General features: G+C 33.1%; 1 protein-coding gene across 2 annotated transcripts; it reads left to right on the top strand.

Moving 5' to 3' along the window:
* Window positions 1–304: 304 nt before the first annotated feature.
* On the top strand, window positions 305–4,783 carry LOC132614677 (uncharacterized). Of its 2 annotated transcripts, XM_060329192.1 has the most exons (7): window positions 305–552; window positions 1,300–1,558; window positions 1,816–2,058; window positions 2,141–2,347; window positions 2,523–2,615; window positions 2,721–2,822; window positions 3,825–4,783. In XM_060329192.1, the coding sequence occupies exons 2-7, from the start codon at window positions 1,502–1,504 to the stop codon at window positions 4,068–4,070; spliced, it is 948 nt and encodes a 315-aa protein (XP_060185175.1). In that variant the 5' UTR covers window positions 305–552; window positions 1,300–1,501; the 3' UTR covers window positions 4,071–4,783. The 2 variants fall into 2 exon arrangements, with proteins under 2 accessions (XP_060185175.1, XP_060185176.1); XM_060329193.1 differs by lacking the exon at window positions 1,300–1,558 and having other exon boundaries at window positions 308–552.
* Window positions 4,784–9,471: the final 4,688 nt, after the last annotated feature.

Below are 9,471 nucleotides of genomic sequence, written 5' to 3'. Positions count from 1 at the left end.
TTATTTACTTTTTAAGGACTTTGAGTAATTAAAGTAAATTACGGGGGGTCAAAAGTTAGGTGTCAACAAATACAACTTTTGAATAGATTGTATCGTTTTCTGTCATTACAGATGATGGACACCAACAATTTGAAGAATAAACCTACAAGAAAAGTAGGGTACAATATAGAGCTATTATAAAAAGATATGGTAAAGGATAAAATATGATTATCACACTACCACAAAAGCGCCTTTTAGCCACGGTTCCAAAAACCGTGACAAAACTAACCAAAAAATGATAAATTTTCTACGGTGTTAGAACCGATGGCAAAATTTCGTGGGCAAATAAGGCGGGTACTAAATTTCACTCCCACCCTTTATTTTCATTTCCCCCCATTTATTTTTCTTTTGGTGTTTATTAGTTTTCTCTTTCAACAATAGCTCTTTCCACCCAAAAACTTCACCCAAAATTCGTACTCCACCAAAATCATTCGATTGCTTCATGAAAATTCAACTGATTCACCGTGCATAGCTTCGAATAGTAGCGGAAAATTGTAGAATCGCTTCTTCCAGGTAACAAATGTTTGAAAGTGGTAAATGTTTTTGTTCAATCTTCAATGGGTTCCTTTTAGGGTTTCTTTTTGTGCAAAATCTAAAAGTTTTTAGGGAAAGGAACAATTTTGGAAAGAAATTCCCTATGCATGAAAGAAATTTGGCTTTGGTCGCTTGTGTTCGTGAGTTTTACTTTGAGGTACTTTTGTGTGTGGAATTGCTTTTGTGATTTTTGATTAATAAAACTACCACTACTGGGAGCGAAGCATCTATATGTAACACCAACTATGGATTAAGTGTAACTCTGTTTTCATAACTCAATTTCAATGGATTTAAACTATAGGCAAGTGTAGCCTATGTTGAAACTGTTTGAGAAGTGAGTTGAGAAAGTGTGACTTTATTATGGTATTAGATAATTAGAAGAAGCTATTCGACTATTCGATCACAGATTTATATTAGCTACTGAGTCTTTGCTGAACTTTGAGTAAGTGCTATGCGATGCTTGTACCGTTTGGTTTCTGGAAGATGAAATATTTTGAAATTTGTACCGTTTGGTTTATGGAAGATGAAATATTTAATTGGTGAAATTATCTTCACACAAAATTGTGTCATGGAAATAGAATTAGGACATGTTAATCTACTTGGCTTGTTTCAGTTTATTCTAGTTGTCCTTGCAGTGTTGTCTTCTCCCTCTTTTCAATAGATTTAAGTAACTTAAAGTTGTGTATCCTTTAAAGTAACCTCTGCATGAAAACTATCATATTCTAGGAGACCATGAAAAGAAAACGCAAGAATTCAGCTCAAGCACTGTTGGAAAGTTTAAGAGGACAGCAAGCTGATAATAATAGCCCAACTTCTCAAAATCTGCAGCAACAAATTAGTGGTGATCAATTTGATGCCCAACATGAGAATGAGAACATAGAAACCCCTACACTCAGTGATGACAACTTAAATTCTTCGTTAATCTCTAATGAAGCTAACTCACAGCAGAAAGAGAAAGAGGAGCCCTTACTTGTCAATATCAGAGGTTAGAGATAAACTTAATGCAATTGTTGAATTGAAATAATGGAGTTTGATTGGTTGTTTAAAACTGTTATATCTTGGAATTTTTTCTGTTTGCTTGTTCTTGTTTAGGTATGGAATGTGTGTTTGTGTGTGAAATGAAGACTCTAACTCTTCATCTTATGTTGTTGTTAACAAAAGAATTGAATTCCACTTTCCTGGAAACATAAGAATGCAATTCCGCTTTCTCATTAATGTTGATGATTGCTTGTTAAATGATAGATATTTCGACTGGAGAAATTACAACTCAAAAGATGCAAGCAGATCGAGTTTGGAACTTGGAAAAAAATAAAAAAAATTATGGTGGAACTCAACGGGGATGGACAAGGAAGTGATAATGGTTCAAACTTGCTTGTTAGATTTCTTGGCAAACTTTCTCAAAAGTCAATAATTTGTCCAATATCAGTTGAGAGATGGGATGGAATGCCAGACGCGAAAAATCGCCTACAGTGGCAGCTTATTGAGGTAACTATCTTAATTTTTTCAGGTTCAATTAGTATATCTTTTTTCATTAAATATTGGTTCATGAATGTAAATTCATTTGAAGGAGAATTTTGAGTTTGATTATGTTGTTGGAATTAAATGGGTGATGCATACTTTACGCGATAGATGGAGGGCCTATAAATATACATTAAGAAATAAAACCTTCTACCCTAACAAAAGTAAGGAAGAGATACTTGCTAATCCTCCGGAATACGTGGATTCTATTGAGTGGGCTGCTTTTGTGCATCACTATCAAGAAGAGAAGATGAAGGTAATTGTTCTTTCATAAAAGTCTAGTTATCTCACTTAATTCATGTCCAATAAAATCAATATATATATATATATATATATATATATATATATATATATATATATATATATATATATATATATATATATATATATATATATATATATATAATTAAATTGATCTTTGAGAATCGCAGAAACAAAGTGAACAAAATACAAGAAATCGAAGTAAACTTAAAGTCCCGCATGCCGATGGTAGCAAAAGCAATGCAAGGAGAGGTCGTCAAATGGTAAGTTTCTTTACCTTGAATTTTGTTTTGAAAATCACTTTATTATACCAAATAAAATGTGTTGCATGCTACTTTGTTTTTTAATCTATACTTGATTAATGATAGGAGAAAAAACATGGAAGGCCTGTGTGCCGAAGTGAGGTTATTTTGTCAACTTTAATGAAAAAGAATGGCAACTATGTGAATGAAGAAGGGAAGATTATAGCTGTAAGTTCCAAACACTTATCCATTTTCAAATTTCAGTTATAATGTTGTTTTCTGGTGATAATTTTCTCAAAAATGGACTTTATTTGTTTCCCTTTATTATGTGTATCTGATGAGAACAATGAGTTTGTGAACCTTCTAGTGCTCAACTATAAGTCCTTAATGGTGTAAAAAATGCATCAACTCTGGTTTCCCTCCTGAACTCAATAGCTGACTAAGTAAGTGAGTGTGGAGTGCTGAACTTGAAAAATAGGAGTAGGATTTTGGGTGCAACTACTATTTTATCTCACCAGTTATGCATTTTGACATGCTAAATGTATAGGGAGTGTGTGTTTGTCCTTTTTTTTTGTTGTCCTTAAGGCATGAGCTGTGTTTTAGGCTCTAGAATGTTAAAATATGTTAAGTACCAGTCTGTCCTTGGGTTTTAGCCACACTCTTGCCATCTATCTGATAGGATTCAATACAAACTTAATACTTACTATTTCTATGAAAACATTCAGTGTACAGTTACAATATATATAGAAAACATTCAGTGTACAGTTCTAATAACTCTAATGTCCAGAACACCCCACACTTCTATCCTGTTTCACCTTTGATGCCCAGCCTCGTACTCTAGCTGGACATGCATATGCTAGTCATTCATGGAAAACTGAGTAGAGCTGGTAGTAATTTCGGACGTCTTCAATTTGAGCTTGAAGATGTCACATTCAACCCACATCCCCAATCTGCAAATATGATTATAAAGACATTAATATTAAATAAGGTCTTGTAGTAATCAATTATGATGTCGTTATCTTTTTTAGTGTGTCTTTTGCCGCTTGTACATGTCTTTAGGCCATTCTCCTAACATGTTGATCTATTTGTTAACCATTACCAAAATGATTAATTGCTTTGCTTTCTCCTAGTTTGTAGTTGGACTTCTAGTTTAGTGATAATGCTTTCTTTTCCCCTGGGATGTTAGCAGCATTGGTATGAAATATCTCATTTATTTTCTTTTACTTGTAGGATAAAATATCGGAGCATCTATCTCAAGATCAAGAACATGCTGCCACTTTAGGTGTTCCGTTGAAGATATTGGCTCATCCTAATGATGCTATTGGAAAAGTATATGGAGCTGAACATTCTGGTCGTGTGCGTGGTTTGGGTGGTAATATTTGCCCCTCGACTGCTTTTGGAATGCCTAAACATTCATTAGTCATGCGAATCTTGGTGGTTCTAGTAATATGTCTCATCTACGTGTTGAAGACCTAGAGAAGCATGTAGGAACCTTGAAAGAGAAGCTCATTGGATATGAAGAGACCAAAGAAAAACTTGAGGATACCAAGGAACAACTTGTGGAGACCAAGGAACGGCTTGCGCAAAATGAGAATCACTTGGCAACTCTTCATAGGTTTTTACAAGCTAAATTTGGTAGTGAGTTGCCTAGTTTCAACTTAGATTCTTCTTAGCCTTTTGTGCATAGTATGTTTTTGAACCACTAAATATGTAGTGTACATAACATTTTGTATTTCCATTACACTAGTAATTGTGGTGGCTTTTTTGTCTATTCAACGCTTGAAACTTATGTTTAATTTGAGATATATGATAAGTAGAACATTGAAACTTTGATCTTGTGTATTATGCCCAATGTATTAGTGAATGCTTATCATTATGTATTGATACCAGGAAAATGTAGGGAAATAATTCTATTTAAAAAAAAAAAAAACTGAGCACATTTGCCACGGTTCAACCGTGGCTAAAAAGTATAACTGAATTTGTATACTACTTACATTATCCCTTAAATTAGCCACGGTTCTCGTGTGGGTAATTAAAAATTCCAAATATATTTTCATTTTTCTGCTGCAAAATTTAGCCATGGTTGGACCGTGGCTAAAGATAAAATAAACCGTGGCCAAATAAAGGTTACCACGGACGCAAAAACCGTGGCTAATGCGCGAGCGACGCCCCTGATGGGCACGCTTGTAACCGTGGCTAACTTATTGTGGCGAGATACTGGTAGCCACGGTTTAGGTGCCCTTTAGCCACGATTTTTCGCGTGGCTAAATGCCGCGTTTTTTGTAGTGTCAAATAATAATCAAACATTATATGAGGAAACAAAACAAGGTAACGACGCGATCTCATCAAATAAGTGGTTACATAAAATGAAACTTTTCATCGTTAAATAACAATGGATTTAAGTATAGGATACAATAAAATTTCAGTTATATTTAAACTATGTAACACAATACAATACAATACAATAGGTAACAACCATCCAAACAAGCTGTTAGAAAATTTCATTAGAAAGTTTTCAAATACCGAGAAAAAAAAATTGCCTCAACTATTATTTACACAGAACTAGTCACAATATAATAGAAAAAATGCAGTAAAGTAACTTAACAAAAAAATGAATTCGGGAAAGGATGAACATAGCAAACCAGAATCAAAATTTCACAAGTACTTCTCCAAACAAAAAAAGTAGAAAATTCAAAGAAAAGTATCCAATTAGAGTAGAATGCAGAGAAGCATATAGAAGTGAACATACCAGAAAGTAGACTTGTCAATTGGGCCAGGCCATGTAAATCCGGGTCACATGAGGCCTGCTACAGGCCAGGCCAGGCCATAGGTTAATGGGTCGGGGTCGGGTTTGGGGAGGGAAAAGGGTGTTCGGCTCAGCCCCCTACCCGGATAGGTGTACATAGTGAGCTAAGTGGGCCGGGCCAGGTTTTAGTTAATGGGCTGGGTCAGGTTTAGTTAAGGGGCCGGGCCGGGTTTTAATTATTTTAAAAGAAAATCTAATGCTAAAATTTATCAAATTTGATACTTTAAAATCAAGTTGTTGCCAACTTTATTTTAACCATCAAGTTCCTTAAATTATTCTTTGGCCCTATTTTCAATCTATAAATACCATTCATTCTTCTCCATGTTATCTTACAATTCCCTACTCTCCTCTATCCCTAAATTTCCTAATCATCTAAATCTCTCTCTCTCTTCCAACTTCCAAGTTCAAATTTCAAAATTTAAATTTAATGGATAATGACAATCCTCCTCCTCTAGCTCAAGGAGTGCATCAATGTGGAGGTATTATGATAAATTAGAAGAAGATACGATTCGATGTAGTATTTGTCTATGAACTATCAACCATAGGTTCGGACCGGGATAGGGACCTGTCGATACTTTGGTCCGTCACTTGGGTCAGAAACACCCAAATGCATACGCAACTCTTCGTTAGAATTTGAATTTTGAGCTTTCAAGGTTCAAGTTTCAAGACTCAAGTTTCAAGTTTCAAATTTCAAGTTTGTATGTTTTCATTTTACAATGTTAGTTTGTTTGTTTTGATTTGATTTTGCAATGCAAGTCGTTCATGTTTGTATGTTTGGAATTTGCAGTGTTATCAATTTAAGTTTGAAATTTTATTTTAATTTATCGATGTAGTCTTGCATCGCACTCTTAACTTTTTATAATATTTGACACTTATATTTAAATGAATTAAAAAAATTTAAAAAAATAAGTCATTTTTGGGGTTTGGCCATTTGCACAACTGCTATTCTTGCTTAAATAGCCGTTGGGAATCTTCATTCCAACAACATATACAAGATATACACGAATATACAATCAACATATACAAGATATACACAAATATACAAACAACATATACAAGACATACACAAAGTCATAAATATCCAAACAAGATATACAAGTCGTTTTTGGAGTTTTTGATAATATCTCAATCACAAATATACATGGTATTTTTTCAACTGAAAAATATTTTCGAATCAAAAGGTCACAAAAGGTTAAATCAATATACATAGTATTTCTGAAAAAAATAATAATACTATACCAGATATATATAACATTATACCATTATAATCTATGTTAAATTACACTATGTATAAAGTATATCAGTGTGCCTCTGAAAATGAATTATACTATGTATATATAATATTATACCTCAATATAATATAATATAATATAATATAATATAATATAATATAATATAATATAATATAATATAATTACACCAAGTATGTTGTAATACATTAGTAAATAGAATACCTCTAAAAAATTGTCAGGTATATATAATGATTAATTGAATACTATTAAGTTCTAGCTGCAGAGTAATTAAGAGAATAAAGGGAGTTTAACAGTTAAAGTTGGAATCATCTCCCTATAAAATTACTAATTTGAGTGACTTATTTAATTAACTTTCAAAATTTTAGAGCTATCCCTAAAAATAAGCAAGAAAATGGAAAGCATGGATCTAATATAGGATTGATTCTCATATTCTAGAATCTGTTATGGAAGTAAATATTTGATATGCATTAATTAACGCTGTCATATATATGTAATCATTTTTCAAAAACTTCCCATTTATGTTTTTTTTTTTTAAAAGAAAGTAAATCGAAGTGGGCCGGGCCGGTGCCCTGGTGGGCCAGAACCCGAGCCTATTGGTTTGCCGGGCTAACTGGCTACATGGCATGTCCGACCCAGCCCCTTAATTTTTTCCACTAGCCCAGCCCACCACCCTCTTATAGGGTTTGAGGCCGGGCCGATAATGGGCCGGTTAGGTGGGTCGGGGTCGGACCGACCCGACCCAATTGACAGGCTTACCAGAAAGGTCTCTTAAGGTGAAGAAAATCTGCAATATCAAAGGCGGCAATTGAAGTGTTTGTTGAGAGGGAGGAGTTTCTCCTTTCTTCTACCGCGGTAGAGGTAACAGAACCTTTGTGAAATAAATAAAAAGGTTATACTTGTTTTAATATATTTTTACTTGCAACTTAGTCTTTCATAAGACAACTCCAGACTAAGCAAATAAGAAATAAAATAATTCAAAAAGAAAATGGAGGGTCATCCACCTCTATTCGATTTGTAGAAGACCTTTTTAACTCATTTTCTCCTCAAGATTTTATGTCACCCGCACAGACCAGGAAAGAACTGTATCTTGCACGTTATGGATGCAAAAACTGCTTTATTTAGTTTACTGGATTTAATTATTTTATTTTGGTAGAGTTTGGAAAATAATGAATGCTTGATCATGCAACTTTTATCATTATTCATGACACCTTTAATTATACATCTATTTGCTAAGGAATAAGTAATGTCGAGTCAGAATTTTTAAGAGAACAAATATTCAAACAGAGTTTGCCCCAACAAGAATCAAAAGGTCTTATTTGAGAAAAAGTGACATAAACTTTGATATTTTTTTTCTCTCAAAGATGATTCAACTGAAATATAGTTATATCTCATTTTCAAGAATGTCGGAACTTCAGTTCAACTGATTTTTAAATGATATCACATCAAAGCTTTCAGTATACTTCTCAATTCAAGATTTTAAGTATATAAATTTTAAATTTTAGGACATAAATTCGAGAAAGATTATTTATAAACGTTAACTGGTTTTTTCATTATACATGTAAAATCTGGATCAAAATATAAAGCTGCCGAGTTCTATCGATCTGTTACTAATGATCTAGATTCGGTGCTGATACTGATCCTTTTAATTACTGAAAAACCGATCCGACCAGTAAATCGAGTCAAACCGACTTAATAAACTGAAAGCCGGCTTGGTTTGACTTGATTTGGTTTTAAATTTTAAAAAATCGATAGCATTTGGTTTGGTTTGGTGTTAAACTAAAAAAACCCAAATCAAAACCGAACCAAAACGATAGATACATACATATTTAATATATATACACACACACAAATCTTCATCAAAATTAGGGCTCATTCCAAGTCCAATTACAAATTCAAATAATTAGAAAGAAAAGTGTAGCCCATTTAAGTTTAAGATAAAATAATTTTAAAAAATTGCAAATAGAATTTTCCCCTTATTCGGTTCCCTCATTACATGCCATCTTAATTGCTACTAATAAGCTAGCCTTTTATCCGTAACAAATTAAAGGGAAGAAAATGACAATTGGAATTTAAAAAGATTTGGTAGATGACTTTAGCTTTCTGTTTATCATTTTTCGTTTTAACTCCTGTGCTTTCTTCTCAATGCTGCATAAACACAATGAGTCTAGCTAATAAAAATTCCGGAAGCGCTGTGTAATATTAAAAGACTATATGTAGGGAGGTAAGTAGAATCATGAAAAGTAGATGTTATATTTTTGTAATTCCTATACCTATAGTCATAGGCCTATACTTAAATAAAGTTAATGAATTAATTAGGAAGATTCTTAGATTTAAATGGATCACGGTCAAAGACGTATTTAGTTGCCATTTGATTCAAAGGTTCTTGTATTAATACATTTTAAAAATCCGAAAAAACAGAATCAAACCGATAAAACTGACAAAATCGAAACCGGAAATTTATATTATAATGGTTTGGTTTGATTTGAATATTAGAAAAAACGACTTAATTGATTTGATTGGGTTTTAACCATAAATCGAGTCAAACCGGACCATGAACAGCCCTACTTTTAACCATAAAAAACTCCACTAACCGGAGAAAGTTATTCAACATAAAAAAAATATTATCCTCAAGTATTTGATATTCTTCTTCAACTATATTAGTGGCCAGTCTGAAGTAAGGTTTCCTTGGCACGCGGCAGTGGCATGGACATTAGAAATATAGGACACAAATAAATTAAGTAATAAAAGAATTGAAAAGAGTACTTTTACTTAGAAAATTTTATCCTTCATTCCTTTTGGATTTGGTAAAAAGGTATAT

The sequence above is a fragment of the Lycium barbarum genome, chromosome 10 (genome assembly GCF_019175385.1).
Source record: "Lycium barbarum isolate Lr01 chromosome 10, ASM1917538v2, whole genome shotgun sequence".
Taxonomy (NCBI): domain Eukaryota; kingdom Viridiplantae; phylum Streptophyta; class Magnoliopsida; order Solanales; family Solanaceae; genus Lycium; species Lycium barbarum.
This window is presented reverse-complemented; position numbering and strand designations above follow the sequence as displayed.